Source organism: Nyctereutes procyonoides, unplaced genomic scaffold, assembly GCF_905146905.1.
Source record: "Nyctereutes procyonoides isolate TBG_1078 unplaced genomic scaffold, NYPRO_anot_genome, whole genome shotgun sequence".
Classification (NCBI taxonomy): domain Eukaryota; kingdom Metazoa; phylum Chordata; class Mammalia; order Carnivora; family Canidae; genus Nyctereutes; species Nyctereutes procyonoides.
This window is the reverse complement of record NW_026575133.1, coordinates 50,952,996-50,974,697: the sequence shown is the minus strand read 5'-3', so window position 1 is coordinate 50,974,697 and position 21,702 is coordinate 50,952,996. Positions and strand designations below refer to the sequence as shown.

The window sequence follows — 21,702 nt, the reverse complement described above, 5'->3', positions numbered from 1 at the left end:
GGGAGAATAAGGACAAGGACGCCTCACTCTAGCACTTTCTCTTCTCCAAGCCTCATTTCCCACATCCTCGAGCCCACCTGGCTCCCCCTCACTGTCATACTTCTGCAGAAGAGATGCCACCTTGCATCATGATAAGGGTACAGGAGTCCACTGTGTCCCGTCTCCCACTGTGGTAGCTGGGGTGCTGAGGGTCACATTTTACATCTCCACATAGTGAGCCTATGCTGCTGACCCGGGGTGAGGGAGCGGGGGCCGGGGGAGTGGGGTAGGGAAGGATCTGTGAATTTAACAAAGTCCGCCTGGGCTGCCTGCCCTGTGGAGTCACAGGGCTGGTGCCTCTGGGGTAACTTTCCTTCTGGGCTTCGTGCATTGCATGCTGGAATTCCAGCCCCGCCTCCCGAGGTGGGAAGAGGCAGGAGGGGGCTGGTCCACAGGCTGGTCCAGAGCTCAGGCCCTCTCTTGGCTTGCCCCTGTCCACGTGTCTTGATGGCACAGGTCCTGTGGCCTGAATGGAGGCTGTCAAGCAACCCCGGATTGCTGGCAAACACAGTCTTGCCCCTGGCGCTTTCATTCCTCTCTGCGTGGAAAGGAGCCAGGGCCAAATGCCATCACTCCCGGCCCACATACTTTCCACTGCCTTGCCAGGCTGCTGAAACAGGGCCTGCCTTTGCACCCTAAAGCCAGGATAAGGAGGCATGAATCCCCGGGCACCCAAATAATGGTTCTGTTCAACCTCGTGGTTCATTTGCATCCTGGCTGGACAGGGGCTTAGGCATTCGATTGCCAGGATCCTCTCTGCAGGCACCCCTGCCCGGCCCCACCCTCCTCCCCGTTGGCCCTGCTCAGAGAGCTCACACTGCACTCCCTGCTTCTAGGTGGTTCGTGGGAGATTATAACAGAGTCAATAGCCAGTTTTCTTATCTGGAAAAATGGGAGGACAATAGCTCTGAACCACCTCACTCTGTTATTTGAAGATTAAGTAAGAGAATACACATAAAACACTCCTGTGGGGCTCACACATGGAGGCCGTTACTGTTATATTGCAGTTAACCATATCTGAGTATAGATTTTGGGCTGCGGATGATGAGTTATGACTGGCTATGGGCACCTCACTAAGTAATTTGGGCGTTATTTTATGGTCAAGGGATAAGATCACTGTTTTAGGAGGAGCTCTAGTGGCTGGCCCTGTAGCTCATAGATGAAGAGGGGATGGAGGCAAGGACCCAGGGAGCCTTGCAAGAGCTCGTGGTGGTCCCATAGGGCAGGTGCAGAGAGAGGAGGAGAGATTCCAGAGGGAGCTTCCATAGTGTCTGGGGGCACAGATATGACTAACGCCAGGTGGCCTCCCCCCATTCCTCCCATCCAGCTTGGCCCCTTGTCTTCCTGCCAAATCCCTGGGCCTCTGGGGCAAGGACACTGCCACTCAGTGTCAGAGGTATGGGGAGGAGAGCCCATGATGCATTGCGGCAAGAGCCCCTCCATGCCCAGCCGCTTCCACCTGTCGGGGTCCTAACTCTTTCATCACTGCCTTGAAAGGATGGATGGGGGTGGAGGTGGGAGTGGGGTGAGGAGAGGGCTTTCCAAGTGCCTCAAGTCATTTGGAATCTTTCCTTTCCTTGCTACAGCCCAGTGACCATGGCCATCCCTACCCCCTGAGTCCCTACACAAACCCTCTCCAAGCCCTACCTCTTCTCTCCTGGGATTTTCTCACTGCCAAGCACCAACACCAATGCCAGGGGATGAAGCAGCATCCAAGATGGCACCACCAGCCTTAGGATGGCCAAGGCTCATCTGCCTGACACTTCAATTTTCCTGAAAGCTTCAGGGGGAGACACACACATACAGGCACACGTGTGCACACAGACATGCTCTGGAGTAAAATTTGAAATCCAAATTATTTTTAAGATAGAACTTGAAAATTTAAAGAGCATGTTCTCTCTTCTGCACTTATTTTGAAAACCCACAGAAGGAGGCTGCTGCACTGTGCTCTCCGGGCTCTTTGTAGGATGTCGGTGAAGCTGCTGAGGTCCTCGGGCTCCTCTCGGATGGCTCCTGGCCTCTCCTGCTCCCCCTGCACCCCTGCTCTGCGGGCTCTGAGGGCAGAGTGCCTGGCCTGTGGGGCACCCCTCCATGGCCAGACCAGACAAGTAACCCCTCTCCTTCTGTGCCTCCTGCTTCCCAGAACTTGAACATCCAGGTGGAGGACATCCGGATCCGAGCCATCCTGTCTGCCTACCGCAAGCGCACTCCCGTGACAGAGGGCTATGTAGAGGTGAAGGATGGCAAGACCTGGAAGCAGATCTGTGACAAGCATTGGACAGCCAAGAATTCCCGCGTGGTCTGCGGCATGTTTGGCTTCCCCGGGGAGAAGACGTACAACGCCAAAGTGTACAAGTAAGGGGACTGCTCAAGCCCCGGCTTCCTGGGCTCTTGCCCTGCCTTGCTAAGCATCACCTCCTGGAGTGCCTCTGCCCCATGCAAAGCAGAGTCCTTCCTGTCCCACGTCGTGGCAGGCCCACCAGTGTCCCCTTCCAGCAAGCCTGCCCTTGAGAAACTCCTGCTCCTGTGGGAGACAGACCCCAAGAGGATGACAAAGGGAGGGTGAGGGGACTATTAGGGCAGAGATGAAGTGCAAGGTGCTCCAGCCTGGAAAAATCCCACCGTCCCAGTGCAGAGGCTCATGACCACGGGGGCTGGACAAGGATAGTAATAGCCGGGCCAGGCAGGGCAAGGGCAGGCCCGATTTAAGAAGACATGTCTGCTTTTCCTCACTAAATGATTATTTGGAGAAACCTTTCAGCGACTGTCAGGAAATTGAAAAATGGTTCGATTTGACTCACACCCATCCCAGTTAAACCTTACAGTTCCCGTTATGGTTTCCAAAGTTAGTGTCTCCCAGGGGGCAAGGAGGGAGATACTAATGGGACTTGGAGTGACCTGCCCCAAGGGGTGTCCAGTGAAGGGATTCGGGCCTGTGGCAGGCTGGCTGCTGGTGTACTCTGGTTGGTGCGGGGTCTTCTTCTCTCTCTCTCTTCTTTTTAATTTAAAAAAAATTTTAAAAAGATTTTATTTATTCACGAGAGACACAGTGAGAGAGGCAGAGACAGAGGCAGAGGGAGAAGCAGGCTCCCTGCAGGGAACCTGATGCAGGACTCAATCCCAGGATTCCGGGATCATGACCTGAGTGAAAGGCAGATGCTCAATCACTGAGCCACCCAGGGGCCCCTCTTCTCTCTTCCTATTAATGGCAGTGACGTCTGTTTCTGAGTGCTCACTGTGTGGAAGGCTCTGCTCCTAGTCATCGAACTCCCATGGCACCAGAAGTAGGGGATCTGCTTCAGAGTCAAAGAAAGAAAGTCAGAGAGCCATGCTAGAATGAATCCAAATGCAGGTCTCTAGCTTTAAGAGGAGTGGGGACCAAGCCTAGCTCTCCTTCCAGATCCTCCATGGGCTTGTCCTGGCCACTTTTGGTTAGAGCTCCCAATCCACTGCAGGGGTGAGCACTGGCAGCAGGGCAGGCTCACAACACCCCTAGGGGTAATCACAGTGTCGATTCCCACCCCCATCCTCCGCCGCCCCAGACACAGCCCAAACCTTCCTGGTTACACAGGGCAGCTGGGAGGTGGAGTGGTCTCAGGCCTCTGAGTCTTTGGACAACTCCCGCCAGCTGGTCAGCTCCATCCCTGGGGACACCTTCTCAGCTTTTCAGACCCATTGGAGCCAAGAAAAGCAAACCCCACCCCTGGCTGGCCCTACCACAGCCCCCAGCCTGGTGACAGATCTGAGCCGAGTCCTAGAAGTGGGAAGGCTGCCATCGGACCAAGGCCAGGCAGCGCGTGGCTTGTTCAGATGGCATTTGAAAACTATCTCCCCAACTGAGGACAGCCCTGAGTCCTCATCCTGCTTTCAAGGAGGGGTCTCAGCTCTGTTTCGGCAGCTGTTCCCCGGACAATCCTCTCTAAGCTCCTTCCATCCCTGCCCCTGTGTCTGGCTTCCCTTTTCAAACTGGGACAGGAAAGGGCCCCAAGGGCTGGGAGGCATCCAAGGCGGCGGTGGATGGTGTTCTCAGCCAAGTTGGGAGATGATTAACTGCTGCTGCTGCAAACCAGCTCTGAGGCCTGACCTCTAGCTGGAGAGGGTATGGAGGGGCAGGAAGGCGGGCGGTAAACCTTGTAGGCTGGTTTTATCTTAGCCACTGAGACTCAGCTGACAATTAGGTCCCAAAAGAGAAAGGCACGCTGGGGGACGTTTCCGCCTCCATGGTGCTGTTGGGGGCTGTGATGGCAGCCGGCTGGACGAAGCCGTTAGTGATGAGCTGGGACTTCCAGGGCACGTGGCGGCCTCAGACATCACCTGGTCCAAGCCCTTGGTCTGCATAGAAGGAGACGCAGGCCTGCAGGGCAGGGGGCTCGGGGGTCACAGGGCCCACCTACTGGGGCCCGCAGGGGAGCCCAGGTGTGTTCTCCACTCTGCAGCTGCCACGTTCAGCCCTAGCTCCTGCTCTGCTCTGCCCCAGAGGCAGGGCCTGGCTGCATGGGGTGGCCCCCACCACAGGCTGGCTGTTAAGTCTGGGAGCTGGGGAAGGGCTGGGCTGGGAACAGACAGCCTTAGATGTTCGCAACCTTAGATGTTCACCTGGGCAGCACCTGAGGCCTCTCCCCTCTTGCTCTGTCTGCTAACTGGCATGCTCAGGGCTTCGGTTATCTCAGGGGGGCCTTGACCACAGCTCTTCATCAGAGCCTCTCTGCTCACCACGCTCCCCGCGTCAGGTGGTTCCTGCATGTCCCTTGGACTCCACGCACCAACAGGGTTGCCGAGAGTGGAGTCATTTTCCCTACCAAGGGCTGCTTTGCCATGAGCTGACTTCTACTCTGGCCTAGGGAACCCTAAATGCCCAAGTTTCAGGGCCCCATTCTTGGGGTCAGGAGCATTTTGTGGCCATTTTTTTCCTTAAATCAGGACCCCAGTGTTGACACTGATTAATTGATATGAGCTCACTAAGCTGAGATTCTGCATCGAATGTTGGAGTTAGGAAGAGTTACCAAGAGTTGGTGGGTTGGCTGAAACATGGACCAGAATGTGGCCCCCCGTGAGCGGAATGGAATTGTCTGATCTCCTTGGTTTCATGTAGAGGAAGCAATTCAAAGGCTTGAGGAGACTGGAATGTTGGAGTGGATTTGTCATCTGAGACCTCACCCACCCTGAGAGGGTCCACTTCCCTTGTGACTGAAGAATACATTTGTAAGGGAAACTGGGGCATTCTTAAGAGCTCCCTAGTAGCTCTTCTCTGCAGGCCATATGTCACCCTAACTGCAGTGTGGGTGACTGGACCCTGGTGAGGGGGCCCCAGGTGATAGCACTCAGCCTCCCAAGGCCAGGCGGGCATGGTTCCCAGATGACAGCAGAGTCAGAGCAGTGATGAGAACAGCTTGACTCCTGCAGACCCATGACGTGGGCTGCTTGATCATCCTGGAAGTGAACTGGAAGCCTACTGAATTCCTACTCCTTCTAGGTGAACAGAAAGTCTAGGTGGAGAGAACAAACATCTAACCAAAATCACCGATACAGAGAGTCACACCCTTCCACCAGTTCCTGGACCTGAGCCAGCTTACAGACCCAGGACCCTTTGAATGAAAGGGAGACTGGGTCCCCTTGAGGAAAGACCCCAACACACCGCCAAAAATTTACACTGTTAATCAGTTTCCCAGCCTTCCCCAAAGGAAGGCCTTTTACAAAAGTTGTCCATCGGGGAAGAGGAGATAATGAGAACTTCCGTGCACGCACGACTGGACACAGGCTCTGAGCGACCCTGATTCCAGGAGACTTCAAGGGTCACTACGGTTCTCCAGTCAGAGTCGGGGCGCAAGGAGGCCAGGCGATTGATGGAGTTTGAGCTTGGGTCCATCTCACAGTAAGCCCAGTGGGTCCCTGAGCCGATCTTGTGGATCTTTCCTTGATGCTGGAATTCATAATTGGAGTAGACGTACACAGTAGCTAGCAGAACCCCTAGCGAAGTCTGGCTTTTGCCCTGGCTGGGGAAGAACCAGGCGGCCTTTCCATTTTCAGATGCATCAGCCCCGCTGAACCTTCTTCCTGTTACCCTGCCGCAGCTATGCCCAGGCACCTCTTTCTCAAGCAGGCTTCCCCCTTGGCCCAAAGCTGCTTCTCCTTCCCATTGCTCTCCAAACACCAGGCCTCACTCGGGCTGTCCATGCATCCTCCCCAGCGCCTCGCCTGGTATCTGCACCCCCAGCCTGGCCCTGGTGAGTCACTGGGTGGGGGGCGGGGCAGGCAGAAGGAGGCCTGTGGAGGGCCACGGTGCATTCCTGTGAGCTGATGTAAGAGGGAAGCAGGGCTGTTCTGGGAAAGGCGGGAGCAGTTCTGTGTTCGCTGTGGCTGCATCAGTCTATATTAAGAGCTCAGGACATCTGTTGCTGGGTGAGAGTGGTGTTCAGTGAATGCTGGAAGCAAGAGGATGTTTCAAGCCAGCGAGGCCTGGCCAATCCTCATGTAGCTGATAGCCTTCGAGTGTGTTCTCTCGCCTAACATGGAGGAGTCCTGAGGAACAAGCTATAAGCACCCCCCCACCCCCAAGGTGGGGGAGTCCTGGGGAACAAGCGGAGGTTGTGTTTCCAAGTACAGGGGCCTTGTATCCAGGAAGTGGGGAGGAGCAGTGGTTCTTGGAATTATTAACAGCCCTCCTGTAGAGTTCTTCACTGTGGCTACAGGGATGTTGAGCACACATCCTGAATTGCCCAGGATAGTCCTTTTGCTGAAGATTCTGTGTCATTGTGCGCACAGGCACAGTAGAATTCTTACCAGTCAAAAATTTTGGTTGAGGAAAGATATAGGCGGTGTCTGTAGGGTTTTACCTTCCTCTGTGTTCACATCCTGTTCACCCGGAGACAAAACAGAAACTTCCAGGCCCGCCGCCCGCCCTACCAGCAGAAACAGGACCCTGCTGCTGCCCCATCCTGGGCCAGCCTGCCCCAGGAGGCCCCTCCACTGGGCAGCTGGCAGCGGTGCTGTCTGTCTGTCTGGCTATCTGTGGCATCTCACTGGTCCTGCCAAGCAGGGACAAGCACACAGACCTTACAGAGCTGGGACAGCCTGAGGACAGGGTGTCCTCCCTGCCCTCGTCCTTTGCAAATCCCACCATCATTCCGAGCTTAGCTCCAGCCCCACTCCTCCTCAGGTCATATCTCGTGGCAGCAACCCTGGGGAGCCCCACCTTCTCTCAGCCCCTTTGTTTCTCCTGTAACTAAGATAATCGTCATTTCTTGTACAAACACATACAAAGCCCTTCCCGTGTGCAGTTTTAATCGCTTCACGAGTGTTAACTCATTTCACTTTCCTGTCTTATAAAGGAGTTACCATTGGCACTTCTAATTTGGAGATGGGGAAACTGAGGCACAGCAACTTTTCTGTTAACCAGTTCAAGAAAACACTTTGACTCACCTGGATCTTTATTCCGCCTTCCAAAAACATATAAACAGGAATACTTTACCTGTAATACAGGCTGAGAGCTTCCCTAGGCTATGCTCTGGGGACACCATCAGCCTCACTGGCTCCCAGGGGAAGATCTGATACTGTCTGTGGCCGAATTTCATGAGCATTTTAATATCCGGGCAAATTATACTTTGATTCAGCCCATGGGGTGATTTAAGACTTCTTGTCGCTTCTCATTGGATTTACACCTTTGACCTTGGATATCATTGGGAGAGAGTTTAATGTTTGGCTTGTTCTGCTTATTGACACCAGCAAGAAACAACCGGTCATGTTGAAATTATCTGAAGAGGTGGGGTGAGCAACCATTCTGGTTTGCTTGGAACTGAGGGTTTCCTGGGACCAGGAGTCTTACCTGTCTTAGATCCCTTTTTACATTTTGCATTTATAGGCCTTAGTGTTAATCTCACTCCTAAACCCCTCCCCTCCTGGCATATAAGCGGCCTGAGGAAAGGAGGTCCTGCTCCCCAGAGCCCAGCGTGGCGCCCCGCATGACCGAGGTGCTCAGCGAGGGCCTGCCAGCTTAGCTGGGCTGAGCTCCAGATGCATAGACCATACCCGTTTCCTTCCACCACCAGATCCCCGGAAGCCAGCACAGCTCCTGGCCCAGTGCCCCATGCCCAGCTGTGGAAGGAATGAGGTGGATGGGTGCCACGACGCCCTGGTCACCTGCCCCCTCTCGCCCTTTGCAGGATGTTCGCCGCCCGGAAGAAACAGCGCTACTGGCCGTACTCCATGGACTGCACAGGCACGGAGGCTCACATCTCCAGCTGCAAGCTTGGCACTCAGGTGTCGCTGGACCCCGTGAAGAATGTCACCTGTGAGAATGGGCTGCCGGCTGTGGTGAGTTGTGTGCCTGGCCAGGTCTTCAGCCCCGACGGGCCCTCAAGATTCCGGAAAGCCTACAAGCCAGAGGTGAGGACGCAGCTGGAGGTCTGGCTCCTTGGCACGTTGGGGAGAGGGGAGGATGGCATTTCGGGGAGTGGGCGTGGATCCCCCCAGGAGAGAAAGAGGAGAGCTGGCCCCAACCCAGACCACTTTACTACAGGGAAGGAATATAGGGCCGGCCCCGCCCATACATGCTACCTCTAGAGTGTGACAAGCAGCTGGGTCCGAGCCCCAAATCATCAGCACCCCCACCTGGCCTTCCCCCATTGCTGCTCCACTCCGAGGCCAGAGTCCCCTCTGTGGAGGACACATACCGAGGAGAGGACAGCACCTCACTATCCACCATCACTCGTTCTGTGTGCTGGCTGCTGGCCTGGCACAAAAGGCCAGGGTAGGGGAGTCCTGCTTAATTCCCAGAGAAGAGTGTTCTGGAACTGTCGGAAATTCAGTATAATTCCCAAAAGCATATGAACTCAGCTACAAATGTTTCCAAACATATTTTGGTTTGTTCTACAACCAAAAGGATAAAACTTAAAAAAGCTTTCACCAAGACACAGAGAATGGAAACTTGTCATTCCCACGTCTGTGTCACCTGTACCCGTCAGTCCCCTTCCATGTATGTCAGCAGCACCTGTGAGTGTGTGTGCGTGTCAGGGCACTCAAGACATGTTGGTGTACATCTGCTCACATAAATAACATCCCCATTTCCAGTGTCTGACTTCTTAGGATGAGGGAACTCTCCCGACCATGGCAAGCTTGATGCGGCCTCTGAAACAGAAACTGCGCTTTTCTATCTTCCCTTGAAAATCGTTAGGAGGAGATTCATTTTTCTTTTTCCTACCCTTCCTTTTTCCTATATTTCCCAAAGGCTCTCTGTGGTTTGCATGTTCTGGAAACTACTTACACAGGGCTGGTGGGTGGGAATGGCACACAGGAGGAGGAGAAGGAGGGGTAGGAAAGGGAGCTGCTCATTTATTAGGGAATGATTCCCTGTGCCAGATAAAACCTCGACACTCACCTGGGCAGGGGTGAGTTCCATGTCAGCTCTGACTACGTCAGGGTAAGAAGAGGAAGAAAGGTCGTGATGGGGACAGATGGTGTGTCCGCCGGGTCCAAGCCTTGGGGCAGGAGGAGCAGCCCCTCCCCAGGCTCAAGCAACCTCATCTGGGTCTCCCTGTCTCTCCCATCTTTCCCCTCTGCCCTCTGCAGCCTCCTCTCCCTGTGAACATCTAAGGACCTGGGTGATTGCACTCATCCAAAGGAAAAGGGAAACCCAGGCAGGAACCAGATTGGGTGCCCCTTCCCAGGCTGGGGGTGGTGCATTTGGGCAAATGAAAAAAATCTTCAGTAAAAGGAGTGAAATGAATGCTGTGAGCCCATCCATCCACGAGGGGTACGGAAACTATTTGGAGCACTTTCATGACTCTTCCGCCCCGAGGGGCCTCCACCAGGCCCACCACACAGCGCGTGTGTGCAGCCAGGAGACACAGGCGTCCCCAGACGGGGCTGGCCCTCCCACAGCTCCCGCACACCCTCACTTGTCCCCCCTGCCATATGATTTGATGGCCACATCCTTCCTACAGCCTCAACCCCAGCCTCCGAGCTTTTTCGTGTGTCATCCAGAATACCAGACCTACTGTTTTGGAATTCCTCTTGCTGTGTGGTTTAAAGCAAAGGAATTGAATTCACACCAAAGGAATTTTAAAAAAATAAAATAAAATAAAATTTTAAAAAAGGGAGTGAGGCTTACATCACATTTTCCCTTGGTTTCTTTCTTTCCTCCAGGGCCAGCTGACTAAGCTCGGCCACTGCCAGGAGGGGGTGAGGTTATTTGTCACTCTGCCTCCATTAAGCTTGGGTCATGGATGGTCTGCCCCCTAATAAATGAGCAGCTACCTTTCCTACCCCTCTCTCTCCTCTTCCCATGAGCTTTTCCCAGCCACCAGCCCATGTGGGCAGTTTCCAGAACCTGGAAGCCACAGCTGCTGGTACCAGACTGCTTGGGCACGGTGGTGCGGGAAGGGAAAGGGCAGAGCTTTGCTGCAAACGGGCTGCAGCCAGCAGGTGTCTTTGGTTTGTTTTCTAAAGCTAGACGGGTCCTCAAGCCAACCAGTGTTTTGCACACACTCCTGTCCCTCTTTTCTTCTCTCCCTAGTCCCCGGTCCAGAGAGTCCCCAAGGTCTGTAAGCCTGGGTGCTGTCGCTGCGCCCTGCCCTGCCTCGGCAGCCACGAGGCACCGTCAGTGGGGGAGAGTGATGTGGCCTAGTGGGAACCTCTGCTGGAGGATGGAGACACAGGTTCTGGTCTGACACCTCGGTCCTCAAGGTGGCTGGTGGACCCTAATGCTGATAAACACCACCTGCAGCCAGGCCACCGTGGCTAGGCCATCAGCGGGTGTGGCCTTCTGAGGACTCGAGTAGGCTAGAGTGGACCAATGACTCTGGTCAGCTCCAACACACAGAACGGCTGCATAGTCACCCCGTTCCCTGTGTGTTGAATCCGATGGGCATCAACAGTAGCTCAGAGCCTTGAAGCCTCCTCAGCCCCAACCCCAGCACACACGCTCAGGTGCACGCACACACACACACACCCACATACACACACACATGCATGCGTGCACACACGTACACACACATATGGAAGTTGATGCAGACCAGGGTGTGGGCAGATGGAGTCATGTGATCCAGCTCTCACCTGGTAAAATGGGATCCAGTAGGGTCAAAACACTGGTGGAGGGTGTCTCCTAACACCTGTGCATGAAATAAACCTCATAAGGGGAAGCACCCACCCTCTCTGCACACCTGGTGGGCCTGCCTCTTCTGAGGAGTCAGGATGATTTGGGCCTGGAATCGGGGGTAGCGGTAACAGGAGTAGTGGCCCCACGGGAGCCCAGTCCTGGGACACATGGTAGGTTTGACCAGCATGAGGCCCCCCGCCCCGAGCAGTGTCCATTGTCTGAGTCGCAGCCTTCTCGGTTGGGCCCACACTTCGGCTCCTTGTGTCCCCCCTCCTGCTTCTCACCTGCCTGCAGAGCAGAATCGCTGGCGTGTGGTTGTTCAGTGCCCTGAAGCCTCCTGCAGGGCTAGGCTATAGCTCTCTCTTCTAAGCAAGGTAGAATCATGGTCCTGGAATCTGCCAAGTTTGAGGGTAGGAGCTGCTTTCTGTAGCTCTAAAGCTTGAGGTTCTGGAGTGAGGGGGTAGAGGCAAATGCTGGTGGTAAGGCCCCTGAGACAAGCCTGGGTTGGAGTGACAAATTAATGAGGGTCCCAATGGGCTCCTCAGTAGCCCAGGACAGCAGCTCCTGGGGAGGGCTGCAGAGGGAGCTTGCAGCAGATCCCACAGCATAGCGTGAGCCTGTGTGCACCCCCCTGCCTCGCCAACACACAAAATCCAGCACAGGTTTGGCTCCTAGCCTAGGCACCAGTGTGGAGGGGGGTGACCAGGAAGGGAGTGGGGTGTCAGTGACTGCCGAATGTGCATCAGCTTTTGCACTCAGCAGGACCCTGTGTCTCTTCAGCAACCCCTGGTGCGGTTGAGAGGTGGTGCCAACATCGGGGAGGGCCGAGTGGAGGTGCTCAAGAATGGAGAATGGGGGACCATCTGTGACGACAAGTGGGACCTGGTGTCTGCCAGTGTGGTCTGCAGAGAGCTGGGCTTTGGGAGTGCCAAAGAGGCCATCGCTGGCTCCCAGCTGGGGCAAGGTAAGCAATGAGGAAGCATTCTGTGGCATCTTCACAGAGAGCATGGCATGGGGAGCCCTACCAGGATGGGCTGGCTTTGGACTTTTTAGGGTATTCTTGCATTTTCTCCTCCCTCCCAGGCTGCTATCCTGGTAGAGAATCCCCAGCCTCACCAGCAACAGTCAGAGCTGGAAGGGCCTCAGGGAACACTGAGTCCCCATTTTATGAATTTTGAAGCTGAGGCCCAGAGAAAGAAGTGAATAACCAAGATGGGATAGCATATTAGCAGCCAGTGCATACTCTAACGGAGGCTCCCAGCTTGTGAGTCAGTGCTCCCCACTGTCCCACTGAGAAAGCTGGAATTCTCAGGCCCTTCCTCTAGGACAGGATCTCAGAATTCCTCAGGCTATGGCCCACCCCAGGCACCTAAGAATCTCAGATGTCATCTTACTTTTTTGCTCTGGTGTAGCACCACAAACATTCTCTGCCTGCCACCAGACACTGGGAACAGGATGCCCTTCTCTGGATGTCATGTGATGCTCTTGAGAAGGGGCCTGGTTTTTATTAAGTGTCCTGAACAAATCTTTCATCTAAGCAGAGCACAAAAGTATAAGAGGCTTTTAAGTGGGTCATTCCATTGAGAGCATGGATGCAAACATGACATGAGAACAATGCCAATAGCTTCCCTTTCTGACAAGGAGGTTGGAGTGTCCTGTGAGGAGAAGATGTTTCCATACCACCAGACATAGAGCCATCACCCTCCAGAAAGGAATGCGGTGAGGTCATTGGCCACAGCCTGAAGGAAGTAACAGCCCAGTGGACTGGAGAGAGAGTCCTGGAATCATAGTCTTGCTGGAGAGGACCCTAGTTCATCTGATCCGACAGCTAAGGCCTGGAGGCACAAGAGAACAAGCTTCTGGTTGCCTCCATAGTTAGTGGTGGAGAAAATATGAAACCCAAGTCTTTAGCTCTCAGATTTGGGCATCTTCCAGTATGCCCAGCATGGCCCAGTCCTGCTCACATTCAGAATATCTGTCTACCCCCAACCTGCAATCCTGCAGGCTTCCTGGACATGCCCTGAAGGTTAGGAGTCTAGGCTGGACTCTAGTTTGGCATCATGCCACCTGGAAGCCTTGGTTATGCAACAGGACTCTCCTCTTCCTCCCCAGTCATGGTGAACTCTCTGGAGTTCCCTTGGATCTCGAATATTCCCACAGTCCGTTTTACTGATTGGCTGATATGTTGGTCTATGCTTTCCCAAGGCCTACAGGACAAAGCCCACTCATTCTGAGGCACAAATAAGCGCTGGATGACATAAGCATTCCATTTATCATGGGCGTGTGCTATTTGACCTAGTTATTTCATTGCCCAGAGCAGCAGAAGGTTTCCCAGGATCTGCAGAATTCTGGAAAAAAAGAGACAGCTGGCATTTTCAGTGTTGTCCTTGAAAGAACCACTGGATGATTTATTATCTTCCACCACTCTGGGCAGGTCAGCCCTGGTAGGCAGAAGGGGCAAGGTCTATAGGCAGCGTCAAGTCACAGAGCAGACAAGATCGGTTCTGTCCCAGCCCTGGCTGGGGGACCAAGTGACCACACCCGTAGTTTGGGTGTGAAAGGCAAGGATGAAGTGGCCAGCAGTCTGAGTCCTAGTCCTGGCCCTGCCACCTATTTGCTCCATGACTTTGAGCCTCAGATTCTACACTGGAGTCCCATTTGAGGGTTTGTCTGGCTCCCTCAGAACTCCTGTGGTTCTCTGAGACCTGCTCTTATCACCAGGATGAATGCTAGGTCAGAGTCAGGCACCATGCTTTGTGTCCCAGGACCTCCTGCACACATCTGGACTCCAGCTGTTGGTTTCCACATGCTGCCTGAGAGGAGGGACTGTGTCCTATACCTCTGTGTCCTGAGTGCTGAGTCTGACCTGGCTCCTAGTGCTTCAGGATGTTCATCTTCTGAAGAATGAATGAGTGAGTTCCAGTTGCCAAAGTAGGATCAGCAGAGTGAACACTTGGTACTTCAGCACTCTGCACCTTAGCTGTCCAATAGAAATACAACATGAGCCACGTAATAAGTAATTTTAAACTGTCTGGTAGCCATGTAAAAACAAACAAAAAGAAATAGGTGAAAATAATTTTATTAGTATATTTTCCTTAATCCAACATATCCCAAATATTACGAACACAACATGTAATCAATATAAATGCTGTTAAGGAGATGATGTACGTTTTGTGCACCAAGTCTCTGAAAATCTCAGGTGTGTTTTATACTTAGAGCACATGTCAGCCTGGACTGGCCACATTCTAAGCGCTCAGTGTGGCCAGTGGCTGCATTAGTCAGGGCAGCCCTAGAGCAGTGGCTTTAAAATGCGTCTGCCTGAAATCCCCAAACAGAAATCCATGTGCTGGAACATGCCATGCACATAAAGCTGAAACAACTTTCTAGAAACAAATCTAACCTCTATGACATGGAAAACACTATGATATGTCCTGTTGTATTCTGCTATGCTCTTAAAAATGTGATCGTAACGGGCAGAGTTGATTGTGGGTCTGGAGTCCGTGACACTGCTCCAAGAGGTTAGGCTTCTTCCAAGTCCCCTGTGCCAGGGCTTGTACGTGGGGGGAAGAACAGGGCCAAAGCGCAGACAAGGAAGGCATCGTGAGGAGGAGTAATTCAGGGGTGAGCACATGAATGCTAGGAATCAGGATGCAGGTCAAGCCCAGGTCAACAAAAGGAGCCAAGAGCCCATAGACACTGCCAGGCAGGCTCAACTGTACCCCCAGGCCAGGGTTCTTCAGGGACCCCTTGCACCTTGCAGAACTAGTTGGTACAGGGAAGAGGGTGAGAAACACTGGATCTCATCTCTGCACTCTGCCTCTGGTATGCCACAAATGTCTATGCTTCAGGAACGTGGGCCCTGTCGTTTGGAGGGCCTCATCGCCAGCCTCTTCCCCAGATGTCTCGGAGAGCCATGGACATTCACATTAAGTAAGGCTGGAAGGAGACAACCAGTTGTTAGTTGGAGTCTAAAGCGTGTTAGGCTCTTGCATAAACCTTTCCTCCCCTGGCCAGGTCTATAAGGCCAGTGATTCATAAGTGTTCATTGAGGACTGCTTGGGCTGGGTCCCGGGGAGAATTCATTTATTCCATAAACATTTATAGTAATGGTTTCTGCTCCACAGGAGCTGTGTTAAGGGTGGGGGGGGTGGAATTAGAAATAACCTCCATCAAAGATAACCTGCACTCAGAGGGCTGATGAGATATAACACGTGATACTGATACTATTTATCATTTCCTGAGCCCCTGGTAACTAGCCATCCTCCATGTCACTCATTCCTCATCATCCCCACCCTGCCAGATAGATGTTACTATTGCCTTTTACTATTGCTCAGAAAATGCCTGTCACTTCCCAAGGAGACTCAGGTCAACTCCCATCTGAGGCTGGCTGCCCACTCCTCAACTCCCAAGGAGAGTTGTAAACAGAAAATGCTGCAGGAGGGGGTGAGGTGGTGTCAAACGGAGCTGTGCAGGAGGAAGGCCTTGAGATGGTCCTTGGAGGCAGGGTTCTATCTAGGTCAGTACAAGGAGAAGGTGTTCCAGGAGGTAAGAGAGAGAACATGGGCGCTTCCAAACACTCAGCTCTTTCCCAGAGTAGCCTTCTCCTCCTGACCAACACATGGGATTTTCTGTGCTGATAGTTCTGGAAGCCCAACAGGATCACGCTGCGGGGGCACACTTCCTGGTTTATGTATGGCTCCTCCATCAGGCCAGTTACCTCATCTTTGAGCCCCCCCCCCCCCCCAGTTTCCTCACTGTATTGATTTGCGATGATCTTTTTAAGATTTTTCTTATTTATTCATGAGAGACACAGAGAGAGAGGAAGAGACCTATGCAGAGGGAGAAGCAGACTCCTCACAGGGAGTCTGATGTGAGACTCGATCCCCGGACCTGGGATCCTGCCCTGAGCCAAAGGCAGAAACTCTACCGCTGAGCCACCCAGGAGTCCCTCCAACTCTGTTCAAGTTATATATTTTGATTGTGCCATCATTTTCCATCAGGGACTCTGATTCTATAGGGATAGTCAACCCTTTCAGGTTCACAAATGCATGGAGTATTTTAAAGTTGAAGAGGGAACTTAGGTATCTTATCATCTAACTCCTTTATTCAAGGAAAAAAACCCCAATATTCAGAGAGGCTGAGTGGTTTGGCCAAGGTCACACAGGAAGTTAGTAGCACATTTGATTTGCTTTTATGGGAGAAGTCAATCTCGAGACAAGTAGCAATTCTCTCCAACAAGAAGAGGCCTGGATCCTTGAGCTGATGATTCAATGCAGCTGGAAGAGTTTTGAGGATGGGAGAAACATGTTCTTACTGTTGAGGACTTTCTTGTGCATTCCAGAAACTTGCCTTTGGGAGCTCTCAATAGCACATTTTTGTTTTCCTCTCCCAGGGATAGGACCCATCCACCTCAATGAAATCGAGTGCACTGGGAATGAGAAGTCCATTATAGACTGTAAATTCAATGCTGAGTCCCAGGGCTGCAACCACGAGGAAGATGCTGGTGTGAGATGTAACATCCCCGCCATGGGCTTCCAGAAGAAGGTGAGGGGACTATGTTCTATTTTGGTCACTGAGCCCCAGAAAGAATGGGCCAGGTGGCCTCATGCTCAGAGTTTCTACCAACTGGTATTCAAGTGCTTGGATGATGAACTCAGAAAGGGCCCAGGCTATGCTGCTGTCACTATTAACAACATTGTCGCCTAACATTCATTAAGTATGCCAAGTGAGAAAGCATATGTATAAGCACGCCATCCTTAGTGGCAGATGTCAGGCATCCACTGCATGCCACACCCTGTGCAGGGACTAGGTATGTGGCATGATCACAATCCAATCCTTTACTATAAAGGATTCAAGATCTGTAGCACGTGTTACACCCTTAGCATGGTCCCTACCAAGGACCCAGAGGAACTATATCACAGTAGGTCTACAAATGACACAAGTGTAAACACAATATAGACCATATTCTGGGACAGAAGATTGTATTTTAGTAACCAGAGGGAAAGAAAGGGGAACCTTAGCAGCATTATACCAGAGACTCACCCTTCCTCTCTTGAGATGGAGTCTCTAAAATCCTATATTGTGTCTCCTGGCTTTGTGATCTGTCCCATAGGGGTAGCCAACAAGATGATCCCTCTTGGTCTATCCAGTCCTCAGAAAGGCCCGGTATATCCTATTTCTTGCTCTTCATTATACCATGAATTGGGTTGGGTCCTATGAACCATCTGCTACAGGGCTGGCACATTGGAAGAGTTTCTTAAGTGCTTATTTAAAAAATGATCAAATGCGGACACATCAGCATGCAGGATGGCTCCCCAGTTGGGTACGTGCTTTGACAATGATTCTTGACCTTGGCACCAGCATGCCAAATTGGTCAGCCTCAATATGTGTTGTGCAGCTCACTGCCCAATGGGGCCAAAGATGGACCCCAGCAGTACTCAGCCAAGCTGTGCATTTGCCCGTGGGTGAGTAGGAGCATGGGCCACAAGCCCAGAGCTGCGGAGAGGCTTGCCATCTCTGATTGTTTGGCAGCATGGCGAGAGAGCCATGCAGAGCTATGAAAGGTGCCACGAGTCCTGGAATGTTCTGGCAGCCTTCACTGTAGGCTGATTGGAGTTGGGTGAAGTGGGGTTTTCAACCCAAATGAAAGACGTAAGCCAAAGAAAGTGATGTTTTCCAGATGCGTTTTGTGGTTGGTACGGCTGAGCCAGGCCATGTGCTTGGTGATGCTAGTGGAGGCACCACAATCCCAGCACCAATGGCCTCCCCCTCACACAAGCCCTCTAGGCTACAGCAGGTGCTCCCTAAGTTCAGGCGTGAAGCATGGGGGAGTTTTCCACCTGCTTGCCACCCCCCAGGAAGGAAATGGGCAAGGTCATCTGTGAAAGAAAGTCCCACAGGCTGTATGGGTTGCCTCACCACTGCAGCGGGCCAGACTGTCACATGGCCTGGCTGGGGCAACAACACCAGGCAGGACCGTCAAGACTCCCAACTGTTAGTTGGGAGGTCAGCCTTCACCCTTACTGACCTCACTGTGTTAGTTTGCCGGGGCCACCATAACAAAACACCACAGACTGGGTGGCTTCAACTATGTCCTCATAGTTCTAGGGGCTAGAAATCCAAGATCAAAGTGCTGGCAGGATTGGTTTCTCCTGAGGTCTCTCTCCTTGGCTTGGGGATGGCCGCCTTCTCGCGTGTCCTCACACGAACTCTGCATATGCATCCCTGGTGTCTCTTCCTCTTCTTATAAGGACACCAGTTGTGTTGGACTAAGGCCCACCCTTATGACCTCATTTAACCTTAATTACCTCTTGAAACACCCTTTCTCCACATATGGCCATATTAAGGGTTAGGGCTTCAGCACATGAATTTCCTAGGGACACAAGTCAGTTCATAACCATCACTCACTGGCTGATTCCTTATTTAATTTCTTTGAGGCTTGAGTTTACTTCTCTGAAAATAAGAAGGTGAGAGAAAGGATTTCCCCGGCTTCCCTTCCAACCCCCGTTCATTAGGAAATTGACTTTTCTCTTGAAAAAGACCTACTCAAGACCACAGACTTGGAACTGCCTGGCTTTGGTCATGCGGCCACAGCAAAGCCTCACCCCTCCCACTGCTGGACGGGAGGAGCCAAGCCCAGGAGGCTCTGGGAATGGCAGGTGGGTTTACCAGGCAGCCACCCTTACTGACCTCTAGTTCACCTCTGAACTGCAGGCCGGGCCAGGCCTGGTAGCAGGACCAAGCCCATGTGTGGAATGCAAGTTGGAAAATGCCCATGCTTCCTTTCATGCTGACATCTGGGTCATGTTACCAAGCCTCTTACCCCCTCACCTCCCAAAATAGGTATTGGACTGGTTAACCACAACCTTATCAAAACATGATGCGGTTTTGCCACATTCCACTGGCTGGAAGCATTTTGCTTTCTTTATTCACGCTCAGGAAAATGCAGTTGCCTGCACTTCACGCCTTCCTTCAAACCCCAGACTGCTGCCATCGAGAACCAGAGGAATAAAACAAGGGAAATACCAGGGTTCTTTTCAGAAATTTTGAGAAGGATTGGCCTTCCCTGGCATCCTCACTGGGTGACGAGGTGGAAGGGTGAGGGCCAGAAGCTGCTGGCTGACCCCAAGCCCCGTGGGGTCCTACCAATGCTGGTGCTGTCAGAGCACCTATAGCTAGCTCACCAGACTCTTTCCAGAATGCTGACGCCCAAGGGTGGAGCCCTAAGCATAAAGAGCTATGTCCTGGGCCATGTGAGAGCTTCACATCTGGCCTCTTGCTCCCTCTAGTCTTCTCCAGAAAATGAGAAAAGGCCTCCAGTGCATCTTGAAGTGCCTGGACTCCTTCCAGAGCAGTGGAACCCTGGTCCCTGTCACAGAAGCTGCTCCAGGCCCAGTCAGCCTTGGAGAACCACAGCAACAGCTTCAAGGAGATGCCCCAGCTCACCACTGGGGACCACGTGCTTTCCTTGTCCCAGAATCAACATGTAGCCACGGTCCTCAGCCAGAACATCTGAGACTTCCCTTGGCTTTAGGATGCAGGACAGGGATGTTGCCACATGGCCAACCAACTTTGGGAGGGCTGCACGGGCGGAGATGGACAAGGGAAAGAACCCTCTGGGACCTCCTAAAGAGAGCCCTGGAAACAGAGGCCTTCACACCGAGACCTCAACTTGGGAGCCCCACTGCTCTCTGGTAGCAGGGCAAAGTGTGAACAGGGGTTCTTTTGGCTCCTCCATCCTCATAGCTCACTGATCTCAAGATGTCAAAAGGAAGTCAGTTTTCAGGAGGCGGTAGCCTGTGAAGGGGGCAGCAGGAGGAGCTGTCTGTCCCAGGTACTGTCAACAAGGCCGGGCACAGCCCACAGGGGATGCAAAAACAGTAACAAAGCTGATTACAAGTCATTCTGTTCTTTAACTTTGCTGCCTGCTGGCATTGGGAGCCTCAGTGCCAACCTGGCCCTCGACACCCTGGGCCTTCACCTCTGGCCTTCCACCTTGGAAACAAAAGCATCCCTGGAGAAGGAAGCTTCACACAGATGCTAAGAGAGACGCCTCCCTTATCTGAGACTGTCCCTTCTCATTTGTAGAATGGGGATGACCTCGTAGGGTAGTTGTGAGAGCTGAAGTGAACTGACACCCATAAAAAAGACTCGCGTGGCCCACGGAGACCAGAAGCGCTCCAGAGTCGGCCTGTAAACTTCCCTGCGCCGAGCACAGCGCCTGCCACAGAGCACATGCTCAATAAATATTGGATGGACGAATGGATGTGGTGAAACCTTGCATCACCGATTTCACCCCTGGGGAGAGGCTGGCATTATTGGCAGAGTTTAGTAAGCATGTGGAGGAACTTTATGGTGATATCCAGGCCTTTATTAGGTCACAGGTAAGCAGAGGGGATGGCCTGTGGTTGCCTAGAAATGGTCCTGCTGGGTTTCAACACACATCTGCCCAGGGTGCCGACCCTTCCTTCGGATATTAAAGCTGGGTAGCCTGCCTTCTGCCGTTCTGGGATTTTCTCAATGGCTCTGCTCATCTTATTTGTCTATGATTTTTTAAAATTTTTATTTATTCATGAGAGACACAGAGAGAGAGAGAGTGAGGGAGAGACACAGGCAGAGGGAGAAGCAGGCTTCTTGCAGGAAGCCTGATGTGGGACTCGATCCCGGAACTCTGGGATCATGCCCTGAGCCAAAGGCAGATGCTCAACCGCTGAGCCACCCATGTGTCCTATTTTGTCTGTGTTTTTGCAGAGACCCAAAGATATGTTAGTTGTAGGTAAAGTACGATCCATATCTAAGACCGTGTCCAGTGCCTGCCTTCACCCTGGGCTCTCGGCCCAGAAACACTCAGAAAGATACATGTTGACTTCCCGAAAGCCAGCCCTCTTCTTGCCTGCTCTGATCCCATCTGTCTCTTCTGCACAGAGTTTTGATTTCTGATGAGACTCCCAGCCTAATAAAGATCGTTGCTATGATGCTAATATTTCTTGAGCACTTACTGTGTGCCAGGCCCTGTCTGAGCACTTTACATGAACTGTCTCATTCAATTCTTCCACTCAACAATCCTGGGAGGCAGACCTAGCATCATGGCTGCCCTTGGCTTGTCTGTTTGCCAGCTGACCTCATTGACCTTTGCAGCCCCTAAGTCCATAATAAGAATTGAGGCCCGTGCCCTAGGAGTTACGCTGTTGCTAAAGACTGGCAAGCCAGGGATCCCTGGGTGGCGCAGCGGTTTAGCGCCTGCCTTTGGCCCAGGGCGCGATCCTGGAGACCCGGGATCGAATCCCACATCGGGCTCCCGGTGCATGGAGCCTGCTTCTCCCTCTGCCTATGTCTCTGCTTCTCTCTGTGTGTGTGTGTGTGTGACTATCATTAAAAAAAAAAAAAAAAAAGACTGGCAAGCCAATAGCCCAACGTGCTGAGGGTTCCTGGAGGACCCTGGAGGGTTCCTTGTCCCAAAGCATAGAATTGCTAGGCATATAAAGGAAACAGGGTAAGGTGTTTGGATTAAGGGTAGTATTTTTTTTTTAAGATTTTATTTATTTATTTGAGAGTGAGAGAGCATAAGCAGT

General features: G+C 52.5%; 1 protein-coding gene across 1 annotated transcript in view; it reads left to right on the top strand.

The window, feature by feature from the left end:
- Window positions 1-21,702, top strand: part of LOXL2 (lysyl oxidase like 2) — a 90,449-nt gene that overhangs the window by 48,940 nt on the left and 19,807 nt on the right. The window contains exons 4-7 of the mRNA XM_055300553.1: window positions 2,183-2,394; window positions 8,199-8,421; window positions 11,912-12,095; window positions 16,524-16,675. Coding sequence (XP_055156528.1) covers window positions 2,183-2,394; window positions 8,199-8,421; window positions 11,912-12,095; window positions 16,524-16,675 — 771 coding nt within the window. The remainder of the gene's footprint in view (window positions 1-2,182; window positions 2,395-8,198; window positions 8,422-11,911; window positions 12,096-16,523; window positions 16,676-21,702) is intronic.